Genomic DNA, 17,128 nt, shown 5'->3' on the forward strand with positions numbered 1-17,128 from the left:
AGAACAACCTCAGCCCTCAGACTCAATTAGTCAACACCAAAGAAAAGCAACAGGCATGTCTGGGGTTCCTGACCATTGAGTTTAGACCAATACCTGCAGACACGATGGTGAGGGCAGTCTGAATGAAGAGACGATAGCAACTCATCAATTTGTGTCTGGTGCTTTTTACTTAGTTCCATCCTTTATTTAACATCAGCTGGAAAACTTCACTCCCACTCAGAGGTCTTGGCAGTGTCAAGAGATGAGGCTCTTTGAGAAACGTAAGCGCTAACATGCAGAACAGTCAATTTGCTCACCCTTAAACCCACTGGAGCTGTGCAGTGAAATAGTGACATCATTTCTGTTGCAGTAACAGGTCAGGGCCTTACCTGGGCTTGGTCTGAATAAAAGGTGAACAAAGATCTTGCTCTGAAGAGCCTGAAATCTTCCCTTTAGACTGAACGCTGATTTTTTGTGGGGGTGATTTGAAAGAGAAAAGTACCTAGAAGTGAACCCTGGGCTGAAAACAGTTGCCTGCACTGAGCATCACCTCACCCCTCAGGCGTGGCTGTTCCCAAGGCCTCAGAACAGGGCACAGGCCTTTCCTCTTGCTGTCTCTCAAGGGAAGGTTTTCAAGACAACATCGACATCATCAGGAAACTGGTAAGCAGAGCAGGCAGGAGGTGGAGCGTCATGGCCACAGGACCCAATGGGGCTGAGGAGGGTTCTAGAGGAAAAAGAGGGGACATCAGCACAGAGAAATCAGCAACTGAATCGTTCCTCCACGGGAATGATTTAAAGAATCATGGAATGGTTTGGTTGGAAGGGACCTCCAAGCCCATCCAGTTCCATCCCCTGCCATGGGCAGAGACACCACACCTCCTACTGGATCAGGGTGCTCAAAGCCCCATCCAACCTGGCCTTGAACATCTCCAGGGACGGGGCAGCCAGTGCCTTGTTACCGTCATCATGAAGAATTTCTTCCTAATGTCTAACCTAAATCTTTCCCTTTCCAATTTAAAGCCATTCCCCTTCATTCTGTCACTCCAGACCCTTGTAAAAGTCCCTCCCCAGCTTTCTTGTAGACCCCTCCAGGTACTGGAAGGCCACTATGAGGACCCCATGATTATGCCACATCCAGAGAAGACTTCTGGCTTTCTAACTATAGTCAATAGCCACCACTGACAACACCACTATGTCTTAGCACAAATTCAACACAGAGCAGAGGAGAAAGCTCTGGAAGTGCTCACTTAGTTGAGTTGTGAAGCCAGCAAAGATGTTCTCAGTGGGATTACAGGACTGTTTCTCATGTTGACCCAGAATTGCTCTGCAAGGCTTAAGCCTCCTCAGCAGAACTGAACTGCAGCCCTGGATACAAGAGGTGGAGGGAGGAGGTGAACACTACCCAACACATTTTAGGGGGCTGAGTGGGTGGGTAGTGACAAGCACCGTAAGAAGGTCTCTGCTGCAGCCCAGACCAGAGGTCTCTGCTTTCTTGGCACAAGAGCAGCCAGCAGGACTTGTCAGGGCCTTGGCACAAGCACTTGTTGAGAGCAGGAGCAGAGCTCTTTGGCAGTGCTGCCCAAGGCCACCATTTGCTTCAGCAAGGCCCCTAATGCTACATCAGCTTGATGCACTCACTTCTCTCTCAAAGACAACTTAAAGCATCTTGCTTCCACAAGGCAGTTTTTCTCCTTGCTCTAACCCCAAAATAAATATTTAGAGCCCAACAATCACAGGTCCTAACACACAGTACGTACGCTGAAATTTGGGCGTGACGATGTTAATGTAGCCTTCTTGCGTTCCCCCAGTGAGCCCAATATGCAGTTTATCCAGTTCCGATTGTTTCTGCCTTTGGATCCACTCCTGGATGGGATACGTGTTCTGCCATTTCGTCAGCTCACGAAGATTTATCCCCAGCAATCTCTGAACCTCAGAGGGTGTCAGGCTCTAGAAGAAATCAAAAAGCAAGAATCATAAACAGAAAAGCATGGAAACAACACCTCTGACCAAGAAAGTGATGAGGTTTCTATTAGGAAGAACAACAAAGACCAGTTTCTGGTGAGTGATTTTAGCTTGAACTCTCTTGCCTCAGGTTAAGTGAATGAACATAATAGTTCCTCAAAGCCTATTGCCATTGTCCTGTGATGTCAAGTCTCCTACACACAAGCTGGGGACCCAGTCCCTGCCCAAATCACTGGGCTTTCTTCCAGAACTGATGGCATTGCTTGTTTGTCACAGAGCTGTACTCTGGTGGACACCTGTCCTCTACTCCTGCCACTGCTGCTGAGAGCCTGGTCTCAAGAAATTCCCCATTAAGACTGGCTTAGCATCCATGTATTACTCCAAATTGCTTTTTTTAAGTGGTTTCAGGCCAGTTCTCCACTTTCTACCGGTCTAGCATAGAATCATAATCATAGAATAACCAGGTTGGAAGAGACCCACCGGATCATCGAGTCCAACCATTCCTATCAAACACTAAACCATGTCCCTTAGCACCTCGTCCACCTGTGCCTTAAACACCTCCAGGGAAGGTGAATCAACCACCTCCCTGGGCAGCCTGTTCCAGTGCCCAATTCATTCTGAATTTGATGGAGTGACTCCTGATTTACACCAATGAACAATGTGACCAAAACCAACTGCTTAGCATGACAGGAATGCAAGGACTCAAACAACTTCAAGATTCAGCTCACCATCAAAGAGTCTTTTCTTAACTTTGCCAAAGTACCAACGTTCATGTTCACGTTGTCCTTGCTTAGAGCTTTGAGATCCACTGCAGGAGCACCTCCTGGGACCAAAAAGAGAAAGTACAGCAATGCAGAGGACAGCCTGTAGTGAGCAGTGTTGTGCATCTGCATAAACCAGAGCAGTAATGATGTTTCCAAAACTTATTAGGCTGGGACTGCTAAGAGAACAAGTTCTGACTGCAGAATATATGGATCCTACTTCATTTTGCTGGGAGGTTTTATTATGTTGGCTGTTAAACCAACCTGGGACAATGCCAGACACCAGACAGAAGGGCAAGATGAGTTTGCTCAGGCTGCGAATAAATTTCTGGCTAAATAGGGGAAAAAAAAAAAAATCTAGGTTTTCTGACATGGAAAAGTGCTGCGAGATAAGCGTTAAGCATTAGAAGCTTGATTTTTGGCAGATCTTACCCATCCCCAGATGTCATGGGTTTGATTTTCCCTGGCAATTGATTTGGGTACAGAATCTTTTAAGAATATTTTATGCCCTCTGCAAGCTGGAAAAGACCCAAACTCTCCAAAACTTCTATCAACTTGGCTTTGAAAATTCCCACACCTTAGATGGCATTCAACATCCATTCAGTTTCTGGCTAAGACATTTTTCTTTCCCCATAACACATGGTTCTTTTACATACCTAGATATGGTTCGATGAGCTTATAGTAAGCAGGTAAATTGTGCTGATCTGAGAAAGCCCGTTTTGCTTTAGCATATAAGATGTCTTTTGTAGGCTGTGGGCAGGCTGACGGATCTAGAGAGACCAATCTGCGGGAAAAGGAAGATTTGGAGAGAGAAGATCTCATTATTTTCAACATGAATAAGTTCCGAGCTATTCTCGGTGTCTCTGGGATTCTCTCCATAGGACAGGTTACCACACCTTCTCCTGTAGAGAAGAATCCAGTAGGTAGAAGGGATATGGAGTGGAGCAGAGAGAAAAAAAGCAGCACTCGGTCTCCTGCTCAAAATGATATGGCTTCTAAGTTATGCTGGCCCTGATGGTGCATGAGTTTGTATATTTGCAAAGATAGAATTATTTAATTATTTTCATTTAGCAGCCTTTCAAGGGTATTTAAATTAAATTTAATCAACTCTCTTTTGCTTCTAGATAAAAGCATACATGCAGCCCATATCTGCTGTCAGCTAAGGTGTGATAAAGAGAGCTTCACTGCAAGTCATTCTATGATTCTATGATTCATCCCTTCCCGGCAGGCTGGAGAACAGCAGGCTTTTAAAAGGGGACACAGAGCAGGTAAGTTGCTTCCCAGATTTCCTGCCACAAGTGGAAAGAAAAGGAAACTGCACTTGCTGATAGGAAAGTGCTTTTGCAAGAAGCCACCAAAATTTGACTCACTTCAAGGTGTTGGAGTCTATCTTACTCAACTCAGTCGCATCTACAAGGCACACGTATCTCGTACCAATTGCACTCAGTGCAGTGGCATTCAAAGGGTTTCCCAAGCTAAGGTATCGTCTAATCATCACAGAAGCCTAGAAATAAAAAAGTTAATTTGAATCACAAGTTCTGTTTTCATCCTCAAAAGAAAAACAAATGCAAGAATTTAAAACAAAAATGTAACATTGGATAATGTCAAATCTATATGTTCGGACCTCCAGGATGGGTGAATCATCATTGAACACACTAAGCTGGTCCTAAGACAGCAGCTCCCAAACCAGAAAGCAAACACAGGCAGAAAAGTAAACCCAAATCCCTACCTGGTCGTCAGGAGGCTGAGTTTTCAGCAAGGCATACAGCGTGCCAGCTGAAGTTATTTTCCATTTGGAAACATCCTCAGCAGTGAAGAAAGAGAGGAGGGGGCCCAGTTGGGAGAGCACACTCTCAGGATACCCATCAGGATACATCTATGGAAAGACCATTGTTATTGCTGTGAACACATCTGATTATGAATTTATGCTCTTTACAAAATTAATGTGGAAATGCCCAAAAGGAATAAGAAAGCAAAGCCAGTGAGATTCCATGAGCATGTGTCCTTTTGCTGCCCGATGGCTTAGGCCCCACAGAAAGAAACAAAACCTGAAGCACTGTGAACTGACTCAATACAGACCAGAGTGGGAAATACGAGGGGTAATCAGATCCTGGGCTTCCCCAGCAGCAGCACAGCAGGTCAAGGGAAATTATTATTCCCCTTCCAGGTAGGTGGTGAGACTCAATCTGGATAGAATCATAGAATATTTAGGGTTGGAAGGGACCTTAAAGATCTAGTTCCAAGATCTAGTTCCAAGTTTCTAGTTCTAGATTCTAGTTCCAAGCCCCCTGCCATGGGCAGGGACATCACACTAGATCAGGTTACCCAAGGCACCATCCAATACTACGTGCGGTTTTGGGCTCCCTGGTACAAGACAGACTTTGGCAAAGTCTGCTAGGCTTGCTGGTCTTTGCTAGAGGGCCACGCTGGGCACAGGGGGCAGGAGCACACAACATGCAAAGCAGGGCAGAGAGCCCAGAGATGGAGGAGCCTCAGTCCTTGGAGACACTTAAACTAAAGAAGTCCTGAGTAATCTCATTGGTAGGTAATTTGACATTCTCCAGCCTAGCATTACCTCATCCAGATGCCTCTTCAGCACAGCTAACTGCTGAACACTGAACGGGTAGGCCAGAATCTTAGAGAGGTGATTCTCCAAAGAGACGTTCTTCAGGCAAGTACGCAACTCGTCAGGTGAGTACCAAATAGGCATCAGTTCATTATCAAGAACCGCCTGTGTTATCTCCTTGCCAGCTGGGCAGCCTGTTGAAGAAATTATCAAATGTGCTTAGTGTCAAATCCTTTTGCTTCAAGCTTTGAATGCTCTCTTGCTGGAGATAGACAGGAACGCAACCACGGTACCACCCTCCCTCCCAGGTCACCTGCCACCAGGTGTTTGGTAGTTCAGGTCAGATACATTTAGAGAGATCCACAAGCATAAGAGTCAACCTTGACAACAGCAGGAACGTTGTCATTACAGGTCAGAGGAAGCTCCCATACCTTCAGCACGCTTATGCCTCTTAGGCAGGAGTTCTTCAACAACAGTGGCCAACTGCTCCCTTGACAGAAGGGAATCATGTGCAAAGTTTTTCAGCCAAACAATTAAAGCATTCTGCAAGACAAATATTTTGTCAGGGAGATAGCACAATCTCAATATAACAAGTTGCTATTCACACAGACAAGAAACTTCATTGCTGAAGAACTATGGACAGCAGACCTGCTGTTACAAGCTTAGAGGCTTTCCTTGGTGAGCCAAAGGCACATTTCTAAATGTTTAAAATACATTGTATGCCCCATAAATTATTTTACCTCCTCACAAAGTATTGGGTATAGTTACTACTGCTTTCCACCGCTGTTCTCTTCCGAGAGCTACAGGGAAAGGATGACAGTGATCTAGATCGTCAGTTCCAGGCTGTCAGCTTGATCAAACCTCACTTCTCTTAGACCATCCTTCCCCTTTGGCACCACATTTTTAATTGAAGACATTACTGAAAATGTACCAGCTGAACAATCCCCATCACATTCCTTCCATACAGCAGGATCTAGGAGTGCTTCCCAAACTCCCCAGAATAACCCACCTTGGGGATCTTCTGCAAGATGCTGTGGTCAAATACAGGAATCAATCCACTGAGCTCATCCAAGGTAAAGGCTGACCATGCTTCAGGAGGCCTGTGATCAAAAATTGGCAGGGATTAGCTTTCAAGGAAGAACAACACAAAAAACACCTTAAAAGCTGTCAGAATTATGCCCTTCTAATATTTTAAGTTAATAAAATACAAAGCTTCAATCCTAAAACTTCTCAATCAGTTCCTGTTACTCAAAACTTCATTCTGCCAGAGCAGGAGCAATTGTTAGTAACACAAACAAGAGCAGTTGGCTGGGAAAGTGGCATTTAACAAATACATTATGTTCTTAAGCATGAAACCCAAAGCATATCTATTGATTACTATCATCCAATTCAGTGCCAAGATCTCAGGGCATTTGACACAGGAAGGGAAAACATTTTGCCTCCCTGGACAATGTTTCTGTTAGATATAGTCAGGGATTTACTAAACATGTTTAGTTTGACAGGCAGAAACAGAACGTTGGCTGAAAGTCAGTGGTTGACAGCCTGCCCGTGTTCATCAGGACATCTTGGAGAATTTTAGTTAATGAAAAACAGACCAGAGGAAAGGTTTATAAGGGTACTAGGTAAAATACAGAAGTGACAATGTCTTTTTCAGAGGAATTCCACCCAAACCTTTCAGCTGAAAGAAGTTCAGATAAAACAATGGAAAAGGTCCAATATGATATTCAAAAGCAACGAATTATTCAAGTTTTTGATCCAGCTGGCTGGCTGGAGTCTCAGGTCTTACCAAGACAACAGTTTTGTTTAAGGGAACTCCCTTGCTGATGCCCAGAAGAAAAGTTCATACCCAAATGTAGTGCTACCGCTGCTGATGACACTCCTAATAGCCTCTTCTTGATCGGGCAGGAAAGATTCACACTGGCTTAATCGCTTCAGCAGAGTCCCACCAGAATTCCTGATGTATTCTCCACCCAGGTCACAGACCAGACGTCCCAGAATTTCAGCATCCTCCTCATTTACTTGCGTGCCAGGAATTTTCTGAAGTAATATGAGACAGAGGCATTAAATAAAACTGGATGCCACTGTAGAACATTTGTGAACCCCAAGTTCTCCCTGGCTTTGTGCAGAGTTGTCCCCACACCACATACCAGACACGCTAATGCCTCCAAGAGCAGCTCTTTCCGCTGAGGTGACTCTTTTTGCAGAACATCAAGATTTGCTTTCCCAATATTAGCAAAGTACTGCCTACAGCTTCCTGTTGCTGCATAGTCTGAAGGACTAGAAAGACAAATACTCCATGAATTCCGTGAATGATACCTAACAGGTGGTCAGGTTCAAGGCTGTTCGACATATGCTGTGTCCAATGTAACATCTTCCACATCCACAGACTAAACTCTATGCAGTTGCTCTTCCCAAAGATCCTAGTCTTTTAAACATTCTTTTCAACTTAAGGAATCTGTTTTGAGACTCAGGATTGTTTGAGATTTGGATAGAGAACCATCATGGGTAGCTACGGGGACAAAGAATTCCACTCTACCGTGTATTTTTTAAAATGTTGTATGGGAAAAGCACATTCAGAAGCCAGAAAGTACTAAGACCGCACATTGGTTTCATATCCGGAGAGATATTTAAAAAGAGCTTCATATAGTTTATATTAATAAGATGGATGGTTGAATCAGAACGGACATTAAAACCCTTCTGAAAGCTTTCTGCAGTGTGAATGAGTTTGAAATATACATCAAATATGAACTAGCCAGCTAGGTTACAAAGTTATACCTCATTTTCCCCACTAAGTACTGAAGTAACAACATAAAAACCATAGCACAGTTACCTTAAAAACAGCAGCAGGTCTTCAGGATAGCTGTCTAAATCCCTGGGAATGCCGTGTAGCGTCACCACCTTCACTAAGCAACTCAGCTGAAAAGACACCACGGTTTACATCAAAGAAAGAAAGCACCATGAAAATGTAAGAAAAAATAAAATAAAGATTTTACTCTGCTCCAAAGTAAGAAAGAAAAACAATCCAGGAATTAGAGGGTTTGGTTCATAAGAAATCTAGCCAACTGTGTTTTGATTTTTCCACTCTTCAGGGAAATTCAGAGCTGTGGGACAGAGACGCAGGTCCAGTTACTTTTGTTCTAGTCCCTTAAGCTGTAAGTGGTTTTCTCGTTGAACAATCCTCACTGCCATCTGCATGACAACATCAAACACAGCATTCTGAAACATGGGAACTGACCTGGTCTTCTCCTAGCTTGACATTCTTCTTCTTCATGACTTTGGCCAGATCCTGAAATCTTTCAGCTTCTGTCACATTGGCAGCTGCACAGGTGAAGCCTTGCAGGACTGACCGGGAAAGCCTAAATATCAATTCAAAAGAAAAGTCAATGCTGATCTCCCACACGTGGAATGACAAGTACAGCAAGCATAAACCTCCCCCATTCATAGAATCATGGAATCATGGAATGGTTTGGGTTGGAAGGGACCTCAAAGCCCATCTAGTTCCAACCCCTGCCATGGGCAGGGACACCTCCCACTGAATCTGGTTGCTCCCAGCCCCACCCAGCCTGGTCTTGAACACCTCCAGGGATGGGGCAGCCACCGCTGCTCTGGGCAACCAAAGCGAGCACGGAAAATGGAAGAAGAGAAGAAAAACGCTACCTGCTGAAATCAGGCTCTGTCTTTACCACATCATTGAAAAACATGGCAGCCTGTGAAGCAATACACGTGTCAATAGATTTGCAGAGCAGACTCTGTAGAGCCCAAAGCTGACATTGAGGGGTAAGGAAGACACAAGCCGCTAGCACAATACCTGTTCTCGGGTCCACGTTTTACGGTTGAGATCCTGAATATTTGGCTTCTCTTCCCCAAAAACAAGCAGCGATTTTGGAATGTAACTGGCCAGAGCATCAGGAATGTATTTAACCAGGTCAGCAGGGTGGCTAAGACTAGAAGAAGCCTTTAAAAAAGAAAAACCAAACCCATATTATTCAAATGCTGTTGCTAAAGTAAACAATTGCTGAAGATGAAATGACTGGAAAGAAGCCAGGCAAATTCCCCTGTTGATCAGCTGGGTGTTAGCTCAGAGAGCTAACACCATGAAATACTGCCTGTCTGACGCATTCATCACCCTAGGAGAGGTAATACCTGTGGGTCTTGATGAATGGGAACGATTCAGTCTCTTATCAGTTTCCTACCTCCTGGCTTTATGCCCTAAAAATGTTTAACAGCCAGAAAGGAGGGACACATCTTTCTTCTCTGCCAACCCAAACAAGGTCTCAACTTGCCAAAGGCACATCACAGAGCAATTCTGTGGTGAATGAGATGTTATTTTCCTAATGCTTCACACAGAGCCCCTTGGCATGGTGTAAGCAGGGCTTCTGGTGCCAAACACAGGTCAGGGGGCTTTGCCACCAGAGGGAGGATGAATAACAAACTTAAATGCTACACATACAACTAAAAGGCTAAAATCATGGCATTAAAAAGGCAAAGGGGTGTCCAAATCCTACACAATCATACAGGAGGACGAAATAAGGCATTGCTGAAGGATCAGTCTACCCTAAAAGGGGATTACTAAGCTGTGTTCACTTCTCGCATGTTCTCATTCCAAACCATAACCAAACTCCTTTCTCTTTTGAAGGCAGTGGGAAACAGTTTCAAGGACCATCCTGTAAAACAACTCTCTCTCCTGCTTTTGTCTCCAAGAGGCTCTGCAGAACACACTGGCTGTCAGCCAAGGACATCCATACAGGCACAGGGACATCTCAAATGCTTGTCCTGCCACACACACTGTTTAGCAAGAGCAAATACCCCCAAGGGAATGCTCTCTGGGTTTGCAAGTGTGTGTCAATGCATGGCCCGAGGTAACCAGTGTTCTTAGCTTTGCTAATTTATGATGTTTGAAGAGAAAAACAGCCTCACCTTTTCCACAAATGTCATTTTCAGAGGAGAGGACAGGGTCACCACTTGCTGAACAAACTTAGGCAACTTAATGGCTTCCAAGATCACTTCTGGAGGCAGACTTTGAAGTGTGCTGCTGTTGAGACCAGCCACCAAGCTCCCGAGCTTTGCCAGGCTCTGTCCATCCGAGATCTGGAAGGTAACACACAGAGGGATGCGTACATGAAAGGACAAACATCATTTGGCAGCTATGCCAACTGTGAGGTGTATTTGTACCTGATCCCTCCTACCTGATAGCCAGAGCTGAGCAGTTTGTTGATGATAGCGCTGGACTGCTCAGCATTCCAGCCACGAACTTCTCCCAGGGCAGGAATGGATGCTTCAAGGTCTCTATCACTGATGACATTTTCGATATCAGATATGGACAGCCCAACTGCAGCCTGGCCCAACGCACGCAGGGTTGCAGGAGGAAAACGCTCAAACTTTCTTACCAAAGAGGATGCAACCTGAAAAGGTCCCACACAGACACAAAAGATAGTCAGAGAAGCAATGATGCGAGCCTCTTGGATCCTACAGCCTCTGGATATCTTAAATCACTGGTCTTTCTGCCTCAAACTCAGGTGATAAAGCCTGATGATGGATTGACTCCACCGAGAATTTTCAGATTATGAAACACCAGCCAGAAAACACAATAAAAAAAGCAACGTGATCTGCAGGATTGTACAGAGAAGGAGGTGTGAGACCCAAATCCACAACCCTCATAAATTTTGTCTAGGTGAACAAAACACTGAGTCATGGGGCTGGAAAGGAAATTACCTGCAGTTCCTCTGTTGTCAGGGAGGAGGGAGCTTGCTCTCTCATTCCTCTGTGTGTCTGGTTCAACGGGCAGTTCTTACTGATCCTCTGGGCCAGACTCAAAGCATCATCTCTGTCCAGGTTACTCACTGCTGAGGGGCTCAGGTAGCACACAAATCTGTCTGGGAGGCTGCAGGTGGGAGACAAAGAGGAGAGGTTGCCAGTGTGATAAACAGCGTCTCTGTCAGCTCTTTCCCCTTTTCCAAAGGATGTTCTTTTCCACCATGTTTCCCCTGATATATTTTAGCTCTGATGCTCCTGTTTATAGAGAGCATTGCTGTGTCATGCAAAGCTGCAAACACACGCAAGATACGCTGGTGGCTGGCACCAGCTGGAACTTAGGGTCTGGCCCTCCCCAAGAACAAGTGCAATGCAAGTATTTGAGCAACAAGAAAATGCTTTAAAGGTTTTATGGAAGCAGCTATCAGAATCACCACTCAAACTTTTGCTAAGTCATACGATAATGCTAACCCCTACTCCTTAAGGATGGGCTTGATCTCAAAGGTCTTTTCCAACCTAGGGATTCTATGATTCCAAATCAGGTCGGAAGTGAGGTCAGGTCCCATACCTCGATAGGGGAAAACCAGGTCCAGAGGTCAGCAGCGAGGTGTAGTACACGGCCGTCTCGTGAAGCAAGTTGAGTTTGCTGATCATCTCCATATTCACTGGATCTCGGGCAAATTTTTGAAGCTGAGGGTGTTGACATGGGAAAAAAAAAAAACCAAACCCCCAAAATAATTTAGATGGATACTTTAATCCTGACAGTCCCTTGAACCTCTCTATGCAAGACGTACGTGAGCCCCTCTGCTGTAAGGCACAAAGATGGGAGAGCTGCTAAAGGACACAGTCCTGCCCTTACAGCACCACTCACACACACAAGCCTGGGGCAGTTGTTCACTGAACCAGGCCCAGACATCAGTTCAATCTTGACATAAAGTTTGGGTTTGCTCCTCTTACTGACTCCAGTTTGCAAGGGTGCTGGTCTGTTCTCCCAAGTAACATGGGATAAGATGAGACGAAATAGCCTCAGGTTGTGCCAGGGGAAGTATAAATTGGATAGAAGGAAGAAATCCTTACTGACAAAGTGGTGAAGCACTGTCAGAGGCTGCCCAGGGCAGTGGTGGTGTCTCCATCCCTGGAGGGGTTCAGAAAGCATGTAGAAGTGGCAATTCAGGACAAGGTTTCACAGGCACAGTGGTGTGGGGCTGACAGTTGGACTGGATGAGCATAGAGGTCTCCTCCTACCTTAACGATTCTATGATTACCTATGAGAAACCAGCTTCTGTGCAAGTGCCTCATCACAAGAAGTCACAATGCAGTCAAAAGTAAGAACCGAAGTGACCGTTCTCCATAAATAAACAAGTGAAACGTTCCTGCCAGCAGCATCTCCACGAATTTTGGTCAGGGCAGGAAGACAACCTCCCAGGTACAAAGTATTTTGCACACTACTGGTTCTTAATCACTATGACAAGCCTGCACTTACTGTTTGTTCATCACCAAAAAGCTGCACGTCTCCAGCAGTAGCGTGCTCCAAAAATGATCCCAGATAATTGTGAAACCATGCAGTGGAATTCAGACCTGGAACAGCTGCATTGTAGCATTTCTGGCTTGATCCTGCAAGACAGCAGAGACCATAAGGCTATAGACTCACATTGTATCTGGAAATCAGTGGGGAATGGAGATTTCCGAATGCTGAAGAGGCTTCAGTCTACCAGAGGACTCAGCAGAGAGGTCCTCAAGTGCCTCTGATCATGTTAGCCTCAAATACGCCCATTTCTACATTCAGATTATAAATGCACATTTTTTCACCCCTCTCTGAATATCTCTTTATTCTTCCTTTCAAATCTATCAAAAACTTTTTGCATTCGAGCTACTGCCTGCAGACAGGGCAGTATCTTACCAGGGCCCTTTTCTAGGCTGAATTCCTTAGCTCTCAGAGCCCAACCCTGCACCACTCCTTCCCAACAAAAGCAGTAAATGCCATTTGCAGAGGATGTAAGCCAGAACAGGATTGACTGTGCTAATTTATAAAATCCTGGACTAATACAGCCTTCAGGCAGGGAACTGAATCTTAATACCTCTTATCATTGTCCCATTCGCAGCCTGTTTCCATGGAAGAGACAATATAAAACCATAAAAGAATCTGTGAAGCCCTCTAACAGATCACAGCTAATGTTGTAGCATACATCAGTGGCTTAAAGCATTCTGTTGTTGCTCAAAGAAGATCAAGTAATTTACCATCCTGGATGAGATACTGTTTGATCTCGGTGTAAATATTCCTCTGTTCTTCCACTGTGAGGTCTGAATACACACCATCCAGGGCAGCAACTCTGAAGATGGACAAGAAAGGCAGACATCTCAAACACAGATGAAGTCAGATCTGGCACGGTTGGATTCTCACAGAATTGGATGTTACTTGAGGACTGATATTATCAATCTCATCTCTTATCAAAACAACCAACGTGATTTATGTCCTCCAAGCTGTGCCAGGGGAGGTTCAGATTGAATATTAGGAAAAACTTCTCTACCAGAAGGGTTCTTAAGCACTGGCAGAGGCTGCCCAGGAAGGTCAACGAGTCACCATCTCTGGAGGTGTTTAAAAGATAGGATGAAATGCTTAGGGATACGATTTAGTAGTGCACAAGTGTGGTTGGGCTTGATAATGTCAAAGGTCTTTTCCAGCCAAGTGATTCTAGGATTCTATTCTATGTCTTCCCTCCACAACCACCTGGGGGCTGCACTGCCAATCCTGTGACACTGTGCTGGAAACACAGGGTTATCACACGTGCACCGACTGATGCGGACAACTGGTTACATGGTCAGTGGGTGTGTTTTGAAGCCTTAGAAAGAGTTCTCAGAGCCCCTGGATGGGCCTCCATCCATTCACAGTGCTTACTAGGGTTCAGCCTCTTGCTTTGAGAGGCTGGAGTAAGGGCTGCTTTCGCATCTCGGCAATATGGGACTGAAACAACGCTTGGGTTCAGCACTTACATCTTCTGGAATGTCTCACATGATACTTTTTTGGCATGCAGGCAAGCAAAGACCTTGGGCTGGACCAGGAATGGCTGAAGCCCCTCCTGGACCCACTGAGACAAAACACGTGGGTGGTCAATGTCAGGTATTTGTTGCATCCTCTCCCACAGGCCATTAAAGAAGATAACGTTCCACTCGAGAGAAAGAGGCACATGAGAAAACTGAGGGCAAGAGATGAGAAGAAAAACATGAATTCAAGTGAATATGGACTTCTAAAAAAACCCTTAGCATAAATCCATGTGAATCTGAACATTATGAGCAGAATCACTCCTTGCAATAATCCCCTCTCTGGACAGGAATCCTTCCACCATGGCAATATCTACGCAACTCGGATACAGTCAGCCTGTAATTCACATTGAAACCCCTGCTCTGTGTTTCCACATGAATTCATGGTTGTTATTCCTGCCTTCCCAACTGTTTTTAACAGCACAGGACTCTGGTGGTGGTGATCTGCTGACCGAGGTGCCCTTTAAGTTAATATTAAGGGTGAGCAAGAACAGCTGAGCAGCTGTGCTGGCCCATGGTTTTGCCTTCCCTTGTCATTAAAGCTTCAGGTGAATGAATGCTGGATGTGTGATACTCACCCGCTCACTGAATGTAGTCAGAGCAGCTTCAAGTTTTTTGGCATCATATTTAGAGAAAAACAGAATGGAGTATTCTGGATCCATAGCACTGGCAGATTTAGGGGCAAGGCAAGAATACAAGGATATGAGAAAATCATCCTGAAGGTCCTGGAGCCAAGCATTCTGGAAAAGAAAAGGGAAATCCTTATCAAGACAATAAAAGCTGCGTCTTATTGAGAGATGCTGCAGGACGCACACTTTTTCAGGTCTGCTTTACCAGCTTAGCTACATGTGAGCATTCAGCTCTGTAAGGTGACGAAACTTGTTGACAAAAGAAATTTCAACATACACTGACTCAAAGCAAGTCTAAACTTACACAGTTCTGAATGCTGGATCCTTCTGTTACCTGATCTGCACTTTCCCCAAGCAAAGAGGACCTTGGGCAGCCTGATCCAGTGGGAGGTGTCCCTGCCCTTGGAAGGGGGGCTGGAGCTGGATGATCTTTAAGGACCCTTTCCACCCAAAACCACCCCCTGACTTTATGGAAGAGTGGCTTTGAAAAAACTTTACTCAAAATGGTTTCCCATATTGAAAAATAAAAAGACCATTTGCTCAAAGTGGAAGCTTCCACAGGGAACCTCCTCATTCCAGAGACATTTTTCAATGACAGAACAAACAAGCCCCCACATATAAATATTTGATGAAATGGCATCTTTTTGTTAAACATTTATGGAAGAATACAAATCTTTGTCAAGATTGGGACTGTCAAGGAAAATATGAGAAGAAAGGAATTGTCATTACCTGTGCACAGGCGTATTGACCAAGAGTGAGGCTGCAGGGGGAAGCCTGGCCACGGGCTATCTCAAGAAACATCTCCTGGCTGACCCTGTTGGGAAGAAGCAAAGACGTGGCCTCCAGCCCTGCAGTAGCCAGGCAGAACCTACTGAGAGCTGGCACTGTCAGCAACACGTCTGCGAATGCAGGCATGGAGCACAAGCTGCCCAAGCCCAACTAAAGGTGTTTGGATGCCCTTGACCACATGCTTTTGTTGACTGAAGTTCTGTCCATCTGCAGCAGGACAGCTCATCCATAAAAGAACAGGAGTGATGCCAGGCAGCCATAACAACAAGGTGCAGTCCATACAAACACAGAGGAACAAACCAACAATACGGATAATTATTATTTGCTGGCATGGTTTGGGAGCAGGGAGAGAGTTCTTGTAAACTGTTCCCCTTTAGGTAGAAATCAAGTGCAAGGAAGGCTTGAAGTGGACCTGCTTGACCTTTTATGCCCCCACCACCACCCAAGCCAAGCTCAGCACTGATGCCAAGGTTCTTGGAGCAGTAAACCCCCGCTGTGTCAGGCTGGCTGACACATCAGGGACATGCCCTGCCTTTCTTTGTCCTGCATAAACACAGAGCCCCAGAAAGACATTTTCCTTTCACTATTTCAATGGGTGTAACAAGAGCCTGTCCTACCCACAGGCAACCCTGGGACTTTGTGGGGAGAAAGATGCTGCACCTGGTTTCAGAGGCTTCCTGTTACCTGAACTGCATCCCAACAAACCAGTATCACTCCCAAGGGAAATGCTGCCAAGAGAATTTGCTGATGGATCACATACCTTTGCACAGAGGCACACACAGCAGACTCTGATTCCCCGAAAAAAAGAGAGAGACAAAGATAAGGGAGCTGCGATAAGAATATGTTTATAGAACTGTGTCTTGATCTCTCTTAAGAAAGGTAAGAAACTCACCATTGACAGGGGAGCTGGAGCACTGCATCGGGAGAAAGAGAGAAGAGACGAGCTCATCATGTGGTTACAATGGTAGCACCATGTTATTTGTGATCATTGCACACAGACAAGCAGGTTAGGTACAACCATTTGAGCTTGGATCTGGCCTGAAAACACACAAGTGCCTGGATCCGGAGCTCGCATCTTGCCATGTTAGGCGGTTGCAACCTGCAAAATTTGCAGCTGTACTGGCTCTGGGCTAAAAATGGCTGCAAAACCCAGGGATATGCGAGTCCTCCCATCACTCGGTCATGAGGACCAATGCGATGGACAGTTGTCCTGATGATTTGAATGTGGTCAATGAGTGTCAACTTCACTGAACTGTCTGGTGATGTGCTTGCACTGAAGCCCTGCAAAGACCTGGGGAAGCCATCCCCACCCACTGCTTGGGAGCCAGGAAAAGAAAGGGCACTTCCCATCCACCTCCATGCTCAACACATTGGATCTGACTCATGGCAACTGATTCCTACCAATGCACCTCAGGAAGGGGCCCACACTGACCACCAACCCACACATGCTTTGCAAGTAAAGACACGGATGGCACACATTTTAAACACACAAATTAGCATTACCTTATACATCCCAGCCGAAGCTGCAGCATCTGCCTGCCAACCTGGAAGACAACGTGCCATGATTTAAGCAGCAAATCCAGGACAAAGCTCGTTCCCACAGCCCAGCCCCTGCCTCGTTTAACAGACCCTGAACATCACTCAACTCA

General features: G+C 45.4%; 1 protein-coding gene across 2 annotated transcripts; it reads right to left on the reverse strand.

Annotated features, from left to right (window-relative positions):
• Nucleotides 1–134: 134 nt before the first annotated feature.
• Nucleotides 135–16,414, reverse strand: LOC138727430 (mesothelin-like). Of its 2 annotated transcripts, XM_069869842.1 has the most exons (26): nucleotides 16,372–16,414; nucleotides 16,240–16,267; nucleotides 15,420–15,504; nucleotides 14,640–14,801; nucleotides 14,014–14,216; nucleotides 13,261–13,352; nucleotides 12,506–12,636; nucleotides 11,591–11,712; nucleotides 10,984–11,152; nucleotides 10,458–10,673; nucleotides 10,189–10,359; nucleotides 9,080–9,226; nucleotides 8,929–8,978; nucleotides 8,507–8,627; nucleotides 8,102–8,187; nucleotides 7,419–7,548; nucleotides 7,118–7,308; nucleotides 6,281–6,371; nucleotides 5,703–5,814; nucleotides 5,281–5,465; nucleotides 4,435–4,581; nucleotides 4,076–4,209; nucleotides 3,362–3,489; nucleotides 2,673–2,767; nucleotides 1,740–1,929; nucleotides 135–706 (listed from the first exon to the last, which is right to left on the reverse strand). In XM_069869842.1, the coding sequence occupies exons 1-26, from the start codon at nucleotides 16,397–16,399 to the stop codon at nucleotides 612–614; spliced, it is 3,309 nt and encodes a 1,102-aa protein (XP_069725943.1). In that variant the 5' UTR covers nucleotides 16,400–16,414; the 3' UTR covers nucleotides 135–611. The 2 variants fall into 2 exon arrangements, with proteins under 2 accessions (XP_069725943.1, XP_069725939.1); XM_069869838.1 differs by lacking the exons at nucleotides 16,240–16,267; nucleotides 16,372–16,414 and having other exon boundaries at nucleotides 15,420–16,226.
• Nucleotides 16,415–17,128: the final 714 nt, after the last annotated feature.

Source organism: Phaenicophaeus curvirostris, chromosome 16, assembly GCF_032191515.1.
Source record: "Phaenicophaeus curvirostris isolate KB17595 chromosome 16, BPBGC_Pcur_1.0, whole genome shotgun sequence".
In the NCBI taxonomy this organism is placed as follows: domain Eukaryota; kingdom Metazoa; phylum Chordata; class Aves; order Cuculiformes; family Cuculidae; genus Phaenicophaeus; species Phaenicophaeus curvirostris.

Excerpts from the sequence above, each read along its gene's own strand:
- LOC138727430 (XM_069869838.1), bottom strand. The coding sequence starts at position 15,605 with ATGCCTGCATTCGCAGACGTGTTGCTGACAGTGCCAGCTCTCAGTAGG. Across the intron at positions 9,227-10,188 it reads AAATGACATTTGTGGAAAAG|GCTTCTTCTAGTCTTAGCCA; the intron begins GTGAGGCTGTTT and ends TCTTTTTTAAAG. Across the intron at positions 8,628-8,928 it reads ACAGAGCCTGATTTCAGCAG|GCTTTCCCGGTCAGTCCTGC; the intron begins GTAGCGTTTTTC and ends ATTGATATTTAG.